This window comes from Mytilus californianus, unplaced genomic scaffold, assembly GCF_021869535.1.
Source record: "Mytilus californianus isolate M0D057914Y unplaced genomic scaffold, xbMytCali1.0.p SCAF_5, whole genome shotgun sequence".
In the NCBI taxonomy this organism is placed as follows: Eukaryota; Metazoa; Mollusca; class Bivalvia; order Mytilida; family Mytilidae; genus Mytilus; species Mytilus californianus.
Window position 1 is genome coordinate 114344431 of NW_026262701.1, and position 16787 is coordinate 114361217.

Consider the following 16787-nt stretch of genomic DNA (forward strand, 5'->3'; position numbering starts at 1 on the left):
GGTGGATATATAGATATATATATAGTTGTTTCATTGGCAATCACACCACATCTCCGTATTTTTATATATACATAATAAAGACACTAGCATGTATATGCGTAACGGAGTATTATCTATTTAGATATAAGAAGATGTGGTATGAGTGCCAATGAGACAACTCTCCATCCAAGTCAAAATTTATAAAAGTAAACCATTATAGGTCAAAGTACGGTCTTCAACACGGAGCCTTGGATCACACCGAACAGCAAGCTATAAAGGGCCCCAAAAGATACTAGTGTAAAACCATTCAAACGGGAAAACCAACGGTCTAATCTATATAAAAAACGAGAAACGAGAAACAATTATGAACCATATTAACAAACGACAACTACTGAACATTTGAATTTTAGACAAGAACGGTGATATCTACTGATTTCTACAAATTAGCAAACCTAAGAAAGGACCTGGTTGATAAATATTCCGTATCAACTTCACAAATAATACATGATGGTCTTGGAGTACAGATTCTAGGTACTGACGTTGTTTATCATCTTAATTACGTGTTATAGTGTTCTTTTATTTGTCTTTGTAAATTATTAACCTTTACTGTTTAGTCCATTTTTGGTAATATCCTTTTGGCGTGGCTCGGTACTTATACATCCCGCCATTCTGTTATTGTGCTATGGTCATTTTTTTGTATTCTTGTCTTTTATTTTTGCTTATGTGCTGTGTCTATATGCCATTTTGTTTTTCTTTGTCGACATATTTGTTTGTTTTTATAGTGATTAAGATTATAACACAATGTTGACTGCTGTACCCTTATTTTTGACATTTTTTCCTGTTATGTCTGTTTCATTGTTCACACATTGTTGTCAATATAATAAAATGCTATGCGACTGTCATACAAGTGAGAGGTTTAGCTAGCTATAAAACCAGGTTTAATCCACCATTTTCTATACATAAGGAAATGCTTGTACCAAGTCAGGAATATTACAGTTGTTTTCCATTCGTTTGATGTGTTTGAGCTTTTGATTTTGCCATTTGATAAGGAACTTTCCGTTTTGAATTTTCCTTGGAGTTCGGTTTTTTTTGTTATTTTACTTTTTTCTCCAAAGAGATATTATCCTAAACAAACATATTCGCCAAGAAATGGGCACCACGATCAAGACTGTTGATGAAAATTGACAAATTTCCACCTCCTGGAAAATCGGAGTAAAAAACTGCAAATGTGTATAAATGATATGAGGTGCACATGTTATATGCACATTCTGTATTGAATAATCTACCAAAAGTCCCACATTCACGCCTGCAAACACGCCAAAATCACCAATCAAACCGTCAGACATTAGGTACACTCTCTGAAACCCGGTAAACGTAAAGGAGACATCAACCCATCAACGAACACTAAAAGGTCTCGTTGAAACACCTTGTTCACAGCTTACAAAAATGTCGCTGAACTTTATCAATCAATCCCAAAAAGGACTCGTCAACTTTAATTACCTTTGTGGTTTTAACTTGTTTTGTCTTTTCTCACATTATCAGTTGTTTTGCTTAACACAGAATAAACGAAACAAGGAATCCTAACAGTTGTTGTAAATTAATCCACAGATTTTCAGACTTAAGGCGATTTAGAGCTTGCCATATTGTAAAGAGAGATTGATATGTAACTACGTTTCGCCGTACCAGGGCCAGTGGCAGAAAGGGGGGTCGGTGGGGGGAACCCCCTTTTTGTTTGACAACTCATGTTTTTATATGTGGATGTATGGTTGGAACGCCCCCTTTTTATATGACTTGCATGTTTTGGAACCCCCCCTTTTTAAAATGGCTGGATCCGCGCCGGAGGGCAGTATATTAAATGTAAAGTCATCTGTTCATTGTTGAAGACTTATATTGCCCTCTTGATATATTTTGATTTTTGTTTCGTTAGGTTACTGTCTTATTTACATATACACAAAGTTTGTAATATCGACTGTCATATGACTATTTTCGTGAACATTGTTAAAACACTCCCTAAAAATCCTACCAAATTTGACTTCTATTTTACTGTTACTCCATAATTGGAAGGGGAATTTTGATTTAGTCTGAGCTATGAACGATAAATTCTTCTAGCTGAGAACAGCTTGTAAATGCTATTCGGCTGATTTTGGGAGCTACTACTTGAAATTCAGGGATCATTCCTTTGTATTTCATTTGATGTCGTGTTTTGACCACCTGTCCCATGTGTTCTTTCAATTGGTTTGTTGTTGAAAAGATTAAATATGGACGGACAACGCATTTTTGATTTAATTTACTGGTATTGGATGCTATGTTTGACACCTGATTTTTACCTTAAAATTATTATTAAGCAAATTATGGCTTGAAATTATTCTTCTATTAAAATTAATTTATATATGTACTTTTGAGTGTTAAAAAATAAAAAAAAGTTCGCGAGCTCTCTAGAATGTACAATAAATGAAGTGAAACAGTCATTATTTGTCATTACATGTGGTAAGGTATAATTTCGTTTCATTTTCACTCATTCATTAATTTGTGCATGAAAGAAAACCTTTTATACATTATATCAAAATGATTCCAGCATTATTCTATATCTATGCGTATTGTTATTCCTAGCAGCAGTTTGCAGAGTAAAGAATGTGTCTGAAAATTCATTTTATGCAATTTTTGTGTTGTGCTTTTCTTTAAAGTGCAGATTTGACCATTCCTGTATATTGAATCAAACGAACAATTTATACAAAGACTATTTTAATAAATTTATAAAGCGATATGAAATATTTACAATGAAACAGCCAACTACTCTCACTCTTATTGTATCTCTATCAAAAACACTCGACATCATGAAATTCGCTCTGTTTGCTTTATGTACCAGAAATGTCGAATGTTTGCAGCTGAACACGGCAAACTTTGAATGAATCTAAGACTATTTTGGATATACAGATTATTTGTTGATCTACTTTTTACCAGACTTGTGCAAGATACAGATTATTCTCTCTAGAAGATGTACAGAAGTCAAAAATCGATCAAAAATATAAAAATATATAAACAATTGCACATGTAAATTTGTAAAATTATAATTCAAATGATTAATATGTATAATGTTTTGGTATCATTGGTATATTTTGATAATTAAAAGAATATTTTTTGTATGATATATCAATGAAAGTATATAGAATGCTCTTCGAAATTCGTTGAGCAAGCACTTGAAGTACAGCAGTACTTCAATTGATATAAACTCATTCAATCAAAATGATTTTTACAAATGTTCTGGAACCCAAATAAATTAACAACGTCTTTCAACATATTTCAACATTTCATTTGTTTAATAATCTGTGTAGCCATCATTATCACCACCGTAATATTCTTCAGCTAAATCTCCCACTCCACTAATAATTTGTCTGCCTGCTCCAAAGCTCATTCCAGTCTGACTGGCACCTTGATTGCTTCCGTACTGAAGGTTGATGTATCCTTGACCTTCTTGTGCCATATCATCTGCTCTAATGTCGGAAATATGTCTTGGAGTACCTATGCGCATACCGGCTTGACTTGCTCCTTGGTTACTTCCAGACTGAAGACCTATCATCCCCTGTCCTTCTTGATTTATATCATCCGCTCTGATGTCCGCGATGTGTCTTACAGCACCCATACGCATGCCTGCCTGACTGGCAAATTTGTTACTTCCGGACTGTAAGCCAATTACTCCCTGTCCAGATTGGTCCATATCATCGGCTCGGATATCAGCAATATGACGAGTTGCCCCAAAGCTCATACCCTTTTGACTTGCTCCCTTATTACTACCAGACTGTAAACCAATTAATCCCTGGCCTTCTTGCGTCATGTCATCAATCCTCGTATCAGCCACGTGACGAGGAGCACCGAAACTCATTCCTGCTTGACTTGCGCATTTGTTGGTTCCAGACTGGAGGCCAATAATACCCTGTCCTTCTTGTGACATATCATCTGACTTTATATCTGATATATGTCTCGATGCACCCATTCTCATTCCAGCTTGACTTGCGCCTTTATTCCATCCTGACTGTATTCCTATGACCCCTTGACCTTCTTGTGTCATATCGTCTGCACGAATATCAGCAATATGTCTGGTTGCACCCATTCGCATACCAGCCTGACTTGCGCATTTGTTGGTTCCAGACTGGAGGCCGATAATACCCTGTCCTTCTTGTGACATATCATCCGACTTTATATCTGATATATGTCTCGACGCACCCATTCTCATTCCAGCTTGACTTGCGCATTTGTTAGTTCCGGCTTGGAGACCAATGATTCCTTGGCCAGCTTTTAGCTGCTCGTCTGAAAAATTAACGATATGCTTTTCTGTTGGTTTCTTTCCGATTGTCATACCATTGAAATGATGACGCTGAGCCTGAAGTAGAAAGTTAAAATAGTTACTAGTACACATTTAGTGGGTGCCTTTTGTTTGTGACGTCTCACTCATTGGTGTTTTGCTTACTTTTGCACACTTGATTTATTAATCCCAAGGGTACACTGGGTTATAAATATAGGGTCACCTGGACATTTCATGTCCGGGAGTAAGACTAATATATTAATGGGAATACCTTCGAATGCATGCGGGATTTATTAATTAGCAGCAATGTCCAGTTGGCTTTTACTTCGTTGCATTGTATTGGGAGAGTGATAGGTTCTCTGCATGTAAATGAATCGTTGCAGACACTCTTTGAAGGATTCATTGGTATCCTTTTTGCTAGGCAATATCTCGGCTCCTACCCATTAATCCTTTTAGTCTAGTAGCAGTACAAATTCAAGCACTTTCATCCTGGTACACCCATTCCACAAAATCTACCTTATTTATTTGTTTAACTTGTTCTCGGCCTGAATATGAATGAAACATATGTAACTGGGCGTAAAGCAAGCAACATTCAATCAATAAGTCTATATTTATCCGATATACTAGATGCCTTCTGAAAACGACCGTGAAACTATAATGGCAATGATGACATCAGACAAAGGACACAACTTTTCCTACAAAGGGGGTGGGGGTCGTATGTTTCAATCAAAATCAAAAACCGGATAATATGCATTAACATGATGGTATTAAATTCAATTTTTTTTTCATATAATAAAAAGACTGAAAAACAGACCGCTTCCTGTTTCCAAAAAAAAAAATGTTAACTGTGGAATTTTCCCCTGTCTAGTGATCTCACGTTTTCAAAAATTGTTCTCACTACTTAAGAATAAAAAATTGCACGAATAAATTTGGTTTAAAATATATTGTTGTCGTAATTTCTTGCTTATTATGATGTTCTGGTTTGGACTAATAAACAACAGACCCGGTTGTTCATCTCTTGGTTAAATTTAAATATTATAACCCTTGATTAAAATTTAACCCTAGGTTATTTTCTGTTGTTCATCCTGTGGGTAAATTTAACCCTTTATTGAATCCTTGGTTAAATGATTCAGTTTTAACCCTGGCTCGGACCTCGGTTAAAATTTTAACCAAGGAAAGTGTTGTCTAAAAGTAGGATTTTCTGTTTTATACTAGACCGAAATGGTCAACAAACGTTTGATACAACAAATTTTTCGTTTTCTACGACCATTAGTAAAACTCAAAACATCAAAACTTATCATTAGGTTTCACCGCCCTTCCCCCTTTTCTGTATCGAGGTTTACGTTCATAGTGTCAACCTAACAGACATCTAAATCAACATTTTTCTTTACCCTGTCACCTTCTTTGTCAATAAACAAATTGATGTAGCAAAATTAAACATCTTTTAGTAAGATAATGTATTTATCTTTAATGAAATACAATTCTACGGTCAACGCCTCTATTCAAACAGAAAAGATGTTCTCTGTCAGGTCCGCTAAGTTGATGTACTATTTAATGAACTTAGATGCTGAAAATCGTATTGTTTTAACAAGAATCATATTTATTGACCAAACAATTTTTCTAGGACAGGAGAAAAATGTTGATAATTCTTTATTTTGATAAAAATGAACATTCACTGAAAATTTAACCATGGGTTACGTAACCAAGGGTCAAAAAGAAGTTGAATAACATAATTTTAACTCTTGGTTACGTAACCCTTAGTTAAAAGATTTAACCCTGGGTTATACTTAACCAATAGGTTATATTTAACCGAATGATGAACAACTGGGTCCAGCAGCTGTAATCGTCCATTTTGGATTTCACTTTGGCAATTATTCACACACAGCACTGTTATTCCTATTCTAATACAATGCCAGTAAAATATTCAAAATAAAACATTTGAAATATCCAGGAAACGTCGACTGCAATTGCACAACTTTCTTGCCAATGATTCCGGCCGTCAGTCGTTGAGTTGACGCCAGACACGTCATCCAATCAAAAGTTTCGTTACAAATCATATTGATATAGAACGCTTGAGAACATATTGTACAATCGCAATTTCCTACAATATATACATCTCTTCTTTTTTTTCATTGTAGCAAACCCAATTCCACTAATCTACGTGACAATAACCATAATTCTAACTCCAGTAAGTTGTCCACAACTTCCGATATTCACTTGTGTTACAGATTACAGAAAAGAATTCAAAACAAATAAAACTACTTTTCTGGAAACTGTACCTTCGTGTGATATCCGATTTTGAGGAAGGTCAAATTTATATCTGTTGACACTGGGTAAAAAAAAACCGAGGTGAAAACCATTTGATCTTTGTATCAGAACAATGAAAGAATTTCGATACAAACGTCGTGGACCCAAACAAATAGCAAGAACTATTCAATTAAAGAAGCCCTGCAGGGGAAAAAAACTAAAATATCTCTTAAGAGCAAAATTAAGTGGAACTAGGAGTTCTAGACAAAACGGGATAAGAAATATCAAAAGTTTCAAGTTTGACCTTACACGTCATATTGATATAGAACGCTTGAGTACATATTGTACAATCACAATTTCCTACAATATATACATCTCTTTTTTTTTCATTGTAGCAAACACAATTCCACTAATCTACATGACAATAACCATACTTCTAAGTCCAGTAAGTTATCCACAACTTCCGGTATTCACATTGGTAACAGATTACAGAAAAGAACTCAAAACAAATAAAACTATTTTTCTGGAAACTGTACCTTCGTGTGATATCCGATTTTGAGGAAGGTCAAATTTATATCTGTTGACACTGGGTAAAAAAAAACCGAGGTGAAAACCATTTGATCTTTGTATCAGAACAATGAAAGAATTTCGATACAAACGTCGTGGACCCAAACAAATAGCAAGAACTATTCAATTAAAGAAGCCCTGCAGGGGAAAAAAACTAAAATATCTCTTAAGAGCAAAATTAAGTGGAACTAGGAGTTCTAGACAAAACGGGATAAGAAATATCAAAAGTTTCAAGTTTGACCTTACACGTCATATTGATATAGAACGCTTGAGTACATATTGTACAATCACAATTTCCTACAATATATACATCTCTTTTTTTTTCATTGTAGCAAACACAATTCCACTAATCTACATGACAATAACCATACTTCTAAGTCCAGTAAGTTATCCACAACTTCCGGTATTCACATTGGTAACAGATTACAGAAAAGAACTCAAAACAAATAAAACTATTTTTCTGGAAACTGTACCTTCGTGTGATATCCGATTTTGAGGAAGGTCAAATTTATATCTGTTGACACTGGGTAAAAATAATCGAGGTGAAAACCATTTGAACTTTGTATCAGAACAATGAAAGAATTTCGGTACAAACGTCGTGAACCCAAAAAAATAGCAAGAACTATTCAATTAAAGAAGCCCTGCAAGGAAAAAAAACTAAAATATCTCTTAAGAGCAAAATTAAGTGGAACTAGGAGTTCTAGACAAAATGGGATAAGAAATATCAAAAGTTTCAAGTTTGACCTTAAACGTTTTCAGTTCACATAAAGACAGTAATACAAGTGGTGTTATTTAGCAATCACTTGCAATGATGACGTTACTAATATTATGGAATTTTCCTGAATTTTCTCCTACAGTACCGAATACAGATCGTCTGTACAGGTCTAATTCATGAAAACAAACGGAAGAGCCTTATATAAGGTATCTAGGTGTCTAAATGATCGAAGATACATTTTTCTGAAATTTCTGTAAGAGACAGTTGGATCAAAATACTTTCAAATTTCAATATAAAAACAGGGGTCACGGACCTTGTTTTTTTCTTTTTTTGTTTTTTTTTTTAAATACATTGAAATCAACGAAATCACAGTCATTTTATATTGGTTATATAGGAGAAACTTATGCCCCCGTTGCCTACGGCGGGGGCCAAAAAATATGGAGTCACGGGCTTTATTTTCTTGAAAATTCAAAATACACAAATGTTCCTATCAAATTCAATAGAACAAGTACCCTTAAGTAAATTATGTAGACAAAGCATGAACAGATGCATTCTTAATCCTCATTCCTATTCCAAATGTTTGCTTTTGTGGTCTCGTTGTAGTGTTTGCGCTTCGAATGTAGAAGGTCGTGAGTTCGTTCCCTGCCCGGTCAAAAGACAAACTTAATAACTGGCATTTGCTTCTTCTACAATTATTGATGAGTCAGAATTATGTGTCGATGTGAATTACATGTCTTCCTACAAACTGTAACTCTGTAAAATAGCACTTTATAATAAAAATAAAATGCTCCGCAGGGCGCAGCTTGATACGACCGCAGAGGTCGAACCCTGAACAGTTGGGGCAAGTATGGACACAACATTCAAGCTTGATACAGCTCTGAATTTGGATTGTGATTAAATATTTGACACAGCATAGGTTTCTGACACAGAATGAATGTGGTCTAAGAACTTAAAAATTTTAAATTGGACATTCAACTATTATGGTCCAATATCCAAAATCTAAATACATGGTTAGATTCAGCATATCAAAGAACCCCAAGAATTCAATTTTTGATGAAATCAAACAAAGTTTAATTTTGGACCCTTTTGACCTCAATGTGGACAAAGTTGATAATGGGGCCCAAAAATAAAAAATCTAAATACATGGTTAGATTCAGCATATCAAAGAACCCCATATATTCAATTTTTGTTGAAATCAAACAAAGTTTAATTTTGGACCCCGATTTGGACCAACTTGAAAACTGGGCCCATAATCAATAAAATGCTCCGCAGGGCGCAGCTTGATACGACCGCAGAGGTCGAACCCTGAACAGTTGGGGGAAGTATGGACACAACATTCAAGCTTGATACAGCTTTGGATTTGGATTGTGATTAAATATTTGACACAGCATAGGTTTCTAACACAGATTGAATGTGGTCTAAGAACTTAAAAATTTTAAATTGGACATTCACCTATTATGGTCCAATATCCAAAATCTAAATACATGGTTAGATTCCGCATATCAAAGAACCCCAAGAATTCAATTTTTGATGAAATCAAACAAAGTTTAATTTTGGACCCTTTTGACCTCAATGTGGACAAAGTTGATAACGGGGCCCAAAAATCAAAAATCTAAATACATGGTTAGATTCAGCATATCAAAGAACCCCATATATTCAATTTTTGTTGAAATCAAACAAAGTTTAATTTTGGACCCCGATTTAGACCAACTTGAAAACTGGGCCCATAATCAAAAATCTAAATACATGTTTAGATTCAGCATATCAAAGAACCCTAAGAATTCAATTTTTGTTAAAATCAAACTAAGTTTCATTTTGGACCCTTTGGACCTTAATGTAGACCAATTTGAAAACGGAACCAAAAATTAAGAATCTAAATACACGGTTAGATTCGGCATATCAAAGAACCCCAATAATTCAATTTTTGATGAAATCAAACAAAGTTTAATTTTGGACCCTTTTGACCTCAATGTGGACAAAGTTGATAACGGGGCCCAAAAATCAAAAATCTAAATACATGGTTAGATTCAGCATATCAAAGAACCCCATATATTCAATTTTTGTTGAAATCAAACAAAGTTTAATTTTGGACCCCGATTTGGACCAACTTGAAAACTGGGCCCATAATCAAAAATCTAAATACATGTTTAGATTCAGCATATCAAAGAACCCTAAGAATTCAATTTTTGTTAAAATCAAACTAAGTTTAATTTTGTACCCTTTGGACCTTAATGTAGACCAATTTGAAAACGGAACCAAAAATTAAGAATCTAAATAAACGGTTAGATTCGGCATATCAAAGAACCCCAATAATTCAATTTTTGATGAAATCAAACAAAGTTTAATTTTGGACCCTTTTGACCTCAATGTGGACAAAGTTGATAACGGGGCCCAAAAAATCAAAAATCTAAATACATGGTTAGATTCAGCATATCAAAGAACCCCATATATTCAATTTTTGTTGAAATCAAACAAAGTTTAATTTTGGACCCCGATTTGGACAAACTTGAAAACTGGGCCCATAATCAAAAATCTAAATACATGTTTAGATTCAGCATATCAAAGAACCCTAAGAATTCAATTTTTGTTAAAATCAAACTAAGTTTAATTTTGGACCCTTTGGACCTTAATGTAGACCAACTTGAAAACGGAACCAAAAATTAAGAATCTAAATACACGGTTAGATTCGGCATATCAAAGAACCCCAATAATTCAATTTTTGATGAAATCAAACAAAGTTTAAAAGTGGACCCTTTTGACCTCAATGTGGACAAAGTTGATAACGGGGCCCAAAAATCTAAAATCTAAATACATGGTTAGATTCAGCATATCAAAGAACCCCATATATTCAATTTTTGTTGAAATCAAACAAAGTTTAATTTTGGACCCCGATTTGGACCAACTTGAAAACTGGGCCCATAATCAAAAATCTAAATACATGTTTAGATTCAGCATATCAAAGAACCCTAAGAATTCAATTTTTGTTAAAATCAAACTAAGTTTAATTTTGGACCCTTTGGACCTTAATGTAGACCAATTTGAAAACGGAACCAAAAATTAAGAATCTAAATAAACGGTTAGATTCGGCATATCAAAGAACCCCAATAATTCAATTTTTGATGAAATCAAACAAAGTTTAATTTTGGACCCTTTTGACCTCAATGTGGACAAAGTTGATAACGGGGCCCAAAAATCAAAAATCTAAATACATGGTTAGATTCAGCATATCAAAGAACCCCATATATTCAATTTTTGTTGAAATCAAACAAAGTTTAATTTTGGACCCCGATTTAGACCAACTTGAAAACTGGGCCCATAATCAAAAATCTAAATACATGTTTAGATTCGGCATATCAAAGAACCCTAAGAATTCAATTTTTGTTAAAATCAAACTAAGTTTAATTTTGGACCCTTTGGACCTTAATGTAGACCAATTTGAAAACGGAACCAAAAATTAAGAATCTAAATACACGGTTAGATTCGGCATATCAAAGAACCCCAATAATTCAATTTTTGATGAAATCAAACAAAGTTTAATTTTGGACCCTTTTGACCTCAATGTGGACAAAGTTGATAACGGGGCCCAAAAATCAAAAATCTAAATACATGGTTAGATTCAGCATATCAAAGAACCCCATATATTCAATTTTTGTTGAAATCAAACAAAGTTTAATTTTGGACCCCGATTTGGACCAACTTGAAAACTGGGCCCATAATCAAAAATCTAAATACATGTTTAGATTCAGCATATCAAAGAACCCTTAGAATTCAATTTTTGTTAAAATCAAACTATGTTTAATTTTGGACCCTTTGGACCTTAATGTAGACCAATTTGAAAACGGAACCAAAATTTAAGAATCTAAATACACAGTTAGATTCGGCATATCAAAGAACCCCAATAATTCAATTTTTGATGAAATCAAACAAAGTTTAATTTTGGACCCTTTGGACCTCAATGTGGACCAATTTAAAAACGGGGCCCAAAATCCAAAAACTAAATACACGGTTAGATTCAGCATATTAAAGAACCCCATGAAATCAAGAATAAAACCCCATTGAAATTGGTCAAGAAATAAGCAATTTATAGGAAGTATCTTCTTTTGCACAATCCTGTGCTATTAAATATTTCTTGCTATTGCGCAATACTGTACAATTGACAATTTCTTGCTATTGCGCAATATTGTGCTATTGGATATTTCTTGCTATTGCGCAATACTGTGCAATTGAAGATTTCTTGCTATTGCGCAATACTGTGCAATTGAAGATTTCTTGCTATTGTGCAATACTGTGCAATTGAAAATTTCTTGCTATTGCACAATACTTATTATATAATAATTTACACATCCTGTTTGGTGTGTATCTCCTACCATATCATTATTATTTGATTTTAAATATAAATCAGAAATAACCAACTTAAAATGGAAAATTTTAAAAGAAACAAAAAAGGAAAAAAAGAAAAAAAAGGAAAAAAAAATAAATCCCCCCCCAAAATTTTTTGAACCCCCATTATGATTCATCACCCCCAAACTCAATCCCAGCCTTCCCTTTGTGGTATGGTACCTTGCAGTACAATTTCAGAGAGATCCATACACTTGAACACAAGTTATTGTCTGGAAACTAGAAAAAAATGTGTTTTTTGGCCCCTTTTTGGCCCCAAATTCCTAAACGTTTAGGGCAATTACCCCCAAACTCAAACCCAGCTTTCCCTTTGTGATATGGAACCTTGTAGTACAATTTCAGAAAGATCCATACACTTACACACAAGTTATTGTCATGAAACTAGAAAAATGCTTGTTTTTTGCCCCTTTTTTGGCCCCTAATTCCTAAAATTTGGAGGCAATTACCCCCAAAATCAATCCCAGCATTCCTTTAGTGATATGGAACCTTGTGGTACAATGTCAGAGAGATCCATACACTAACACACAAGTTATGTCTGGAAGTTACAAAAATGCTTATTTTTGGCCCCTTTTTGGCCCCTAATTCCTTTACTGTTATTACCATAACCCCCAAAATCAATCCCAACCTTCCTTTTGTGGTATTGAACCTTGTGGTAAAATTTCATAAAGATCCATTCACTTAAACTAAAGTTAGAGTGCGAAAACCAATGTGTCTTCGGACGACGCCAGACGACGCCGGACGACGACGACGACGACGACGACGACGCCAACGTCATACCAATATACGACCACAAAAATTTTTTTGCGGTCGTATAAAAACCACACACACTAGTTTAGTATATAATATTATAATGTAACGAGATGTTGGAGATATGTTTGCTGTAAATGTAGCACCAGTGGATAAAAGGAGATACGATAATCAGACAACAACACAACAGCACTAGTCTACTTTAGATAGAAACCTGTCATTTTGAATCAAACTTCTGAATGCCTACAATATCAAACAAGACACTAACCCCGAGATTCTACAATAGAAACAATTAAAAATATTGTATAAAGAAAATACAAGGAACAAACAGAAAAATGACAAAGACACTCAGTCATTGGAATAAAATTGATTGATAAGAACAGAAAAGAAAAGAACAGCTTGAAGTCATGCTGAACTCTAAGCCCACTATAGAATGAATTTTGACCAAAAAAATCCCTCACCTGTATTCAATGCTCTGATGTAGAATTATTCAAGTATGGCAAAGGATTTCACTAACACGAGTTAACCGCCTTAGTGCACTTGTGGTAACGGGTTCGACTCGAGAGCGGTAATTCGTGGGTTTAATCCTGGGCAATATCAAACAAAAAACTTTAAAATTGGTATCTGCTGCTTCTATATAAGTACGTGGCGTTTGATTGTGAGAGCAAATACTGGTTGGGCCGGAGTCAAAATAAGCGTCAGAGTGGATTGAAATGTCTTTCTGTGGACTGTTACCTTGTGAACCAGTGCGTTAAAAGTCTCACCATGTCGATCTAGTATACAAATTAGGGATATACATATATATAATATATATAGTTATATCACATAACCTGCTTTCGTCCTGATATGTATGTAATATATGTCTCTGAACGTTAAACAATAATCCAACCAACCGTCCATCAAACGATTAAGATCAAATACAGTAATAAAAGCACCATACCTTTGCGTATTCACAAGTCATTTGTCACAAATTGTGTGGCTCTTTGTTACTCATTCGTAGACAGGAGTGGGAGACAATAATTGACCAACATAACTAATGAAGACATTGCTTTAAGTTAAACTGAATTTTTGATGTAAGAAGTCTTTCAGACTTCTTAGATGTCAGATAATAGTACAAGGTTTTTCTGAGGGTCGATTTAAAATATAACCATGGCAAAAACACATAACATAAATACATTATACTGTCGAATTCAAAAAGAGTTATAATTGTGTTTCTGAGCTGAAAATAAGTGCGACTAAAAGGACAGTAAATACGAATAACTAGTTTAAATCTTTATTTTTCATTCATACATCTTGATACTTCGCAACAAAAATATTTATGAAATCATGTATAATGATCCCGGAAGAAAGATAAGGGATTTTTAAATTTTGTCCAGTCTTCTTTTAATATTTTGAAGAAAATGTCTACTAAATTATAATCATTTTATTTGTTCTCTTTTATTTCTATGGAATAAGCAAGCATCTAAGTAGTTTCAAAAGTATATGCGAAAGGATTTGCAGTTTATTTGAAGATTTCAGCACCCCCTATTCAAAAGAAATAACATTAAAACATTTATATTTACAACTTCATTTGACCAGTTCATATCAATGTTTATTCGTTGCCTTCGGGGACCTCTTCTGTTTGTGCTAGTCTTGGGGTTGCAGGCTTTCCATACTTTTCTGCATATTCTTCAGCTAGATCGGTGGTCTTAATATTTGTAACATGACGCTGAGCTCCAAAGCATGTCATTCCTTTTTGACTGTCTCCGCCGGAGTATCCCATATCTGGTCTGAGAACGGCTGAACCTTCCCTATCTAATTCGTTGACCTTGACATCAGATATATGACGGATTGCGCCAAACCCTCTCATGCCAGCCTGACTGTCGAACTTGTTTGTACCACTCTGTAGATTGATCTCTCTATTACTCTCTGGGTCATACTCGTCAGCTCTAATATCGCAAATATGTCTGACAGCTCCCATTGATGTCATTCCTTTCTGACTGGCAAATTTATTTGTTCCAGACTGAAGTGATATCTGCTTTTCCGATTCTTTGTCAAATTTATCAGCCCGGATGTCGGCAATATGACGTACTGCACCAATTCTCATGCCCTTTTGTGAGGCGAATTTGTTTGTACCGCTCTGGAGCCCGATGAGTCCACAGCTCTGTTTGAGTTGTTCGTATGAGAAATTGACATCATGTTTTACCGTTGGTTTAGAACCGATTGTTTCACCATTAAAATTCAATCTTTGGGCCTACAAATATAAAAGGATCTTGTTTAATCGAGGATATCCTTTACGTTAAATTTTGAAATGAATGTTTTTCTTATGTGTATACATTTTTTCAATAGTACAGAAAACGTATTGAATATATATATCGTAACAAATTTCATCAAGGTACACAACAATAAATTGATAACACGCAAAAAGAAAACCAGAAATAAAACTCAGAAATCATTGGGACTCACGTGCCTCAGGCGGTACAATCAAATATATGAGACCTTATTTTTCAATATAAGTTTTAAGAGTGACATTTATTTTTCGTTTTCGTTATTTACGTTCTTAAAAGTAGTTCAGTGGTTTAGTCAACATTAAAGCCATGCAATGAAAGGAAAGCCACACTGTTAATAATATGTAGAATGAACTATGTAACAAAGTAACAATATCTAAATAAATATACTGTAATAAAGTGTTGTTTGTGGTTTCTTCTTAAACGTTTTAAAGACAGGCTTCGGAAAATTTAAAATAATAGATGCATGAATTGTATACACATTTTTTTTATTTCTTTAATTAAACTTCTAACGAATTTGTAAAAAAATGAAAGACAAAAATAATTCTGAAAAAGTTCTTAAAAAGCAGATTTTTTATTACCATTCAAAAAAAAATATAAAAGTATGAATAAATTAATACTATTTTTTTTTCATTAAAAAAAGAATTTAAGAAATGCTAGAATTAAAAATACAAATTCGTCGATGTTTATTTGTGTATTGCATACTTTTCAGTATGAAGTAAATTATTGTGAGGTAGTTCGATAATATGTAGACTAGGAAAGACTGGAAAATTCATTCCTCCTTACCATGGTATAAAACTGCTGGAGAACATCAGAAGTCCATAGTGAAATACTGCAGCTATAGAAAAAAACAACACCATGATCGAAGATTGATCCTCCATGTTTTGATCTTGGAATACAACACCATGATCGAAGATTAATCCTCCATGTTTTGTTCTTGTAATAACTAGATTACAACGATGGTCGCAACGATGTTTGCGGTATTCAACGTGCGTGTATACTGACAGGTTCGCAATGTTCTATACAGTGGTATATGTATACAATTCCATATCTGTAACTTTACTCGAGTCTATACCACATGTCGCTATTCGAGACAATATTGGGAAATTCTATGAGATCTATGGCAATCAAATTATCCTTGGTTATCGTCAAATATAGCTCCATTGTGTTCTTATTTGTTGCAGCAGCAAACAAAAGAAGCTGCACACAGTATAGTTAAAAGTATACATCCCCCCTAGTTATTGTATTTATATATTGACGAAGGTTCCATGCTCAGTATAGGTATGATAAAAAGTCAAAGTAATGTCAAGACGTATCTGTCGTGTGGCGAGATCTGCAAATCGCTCTACAGTGCAACGGGAAATGCTTTGTAGATTATAAATTTAGATTTATTCACTCAAAACGATGTACTAGGCATTCACAACAACAATAGATGCGAATAACCTGCTGTCATTTTCGTCGTTCTTTAAAAAAAAAACCTTTATCCTCTTTATGCATAAAATAAGGAGACAATCACCCTTAAAATGTCGTGAATTTGAACAACTACAGTTCACCGTACGGTGTTCAA

At 34.2% G+C, this 16787-nt stretch overlaps 1 protein-coding gene across 4 annotated transcripts in view; it reads right to left on the reverse strand.

Moving 5' to 3' along the window:
* Positions 1 to 2704: 2704 nt before the first annotated feature.
* The window catches only part of LOC127700683 (calponin-2-like), a 28363-nt gene continuing 14280 nt past the window's right edge, over positions 2705 to 16787 (reverse strand). For 3 of the 4 annotated variants that reach the window (XM_052204275.1, XM_052204277.1, XM_052204276.1), the window contains one exon: positions 2705 to 4357. In XM_052204275.1, coding sequence (XP_052060235.1) covers positions 3296 to 4357 — 1062 coding nt within the window. In that variant the 3' untranslated portion in view covers positions 2705 to 3295. Of the gene's footprint in view, positions 4358 to 14212; positions 15187 to 16787 lie in introns of those variants that run through there. The other variant, XM_052204280.1, reaches the window with a different exon arrangement.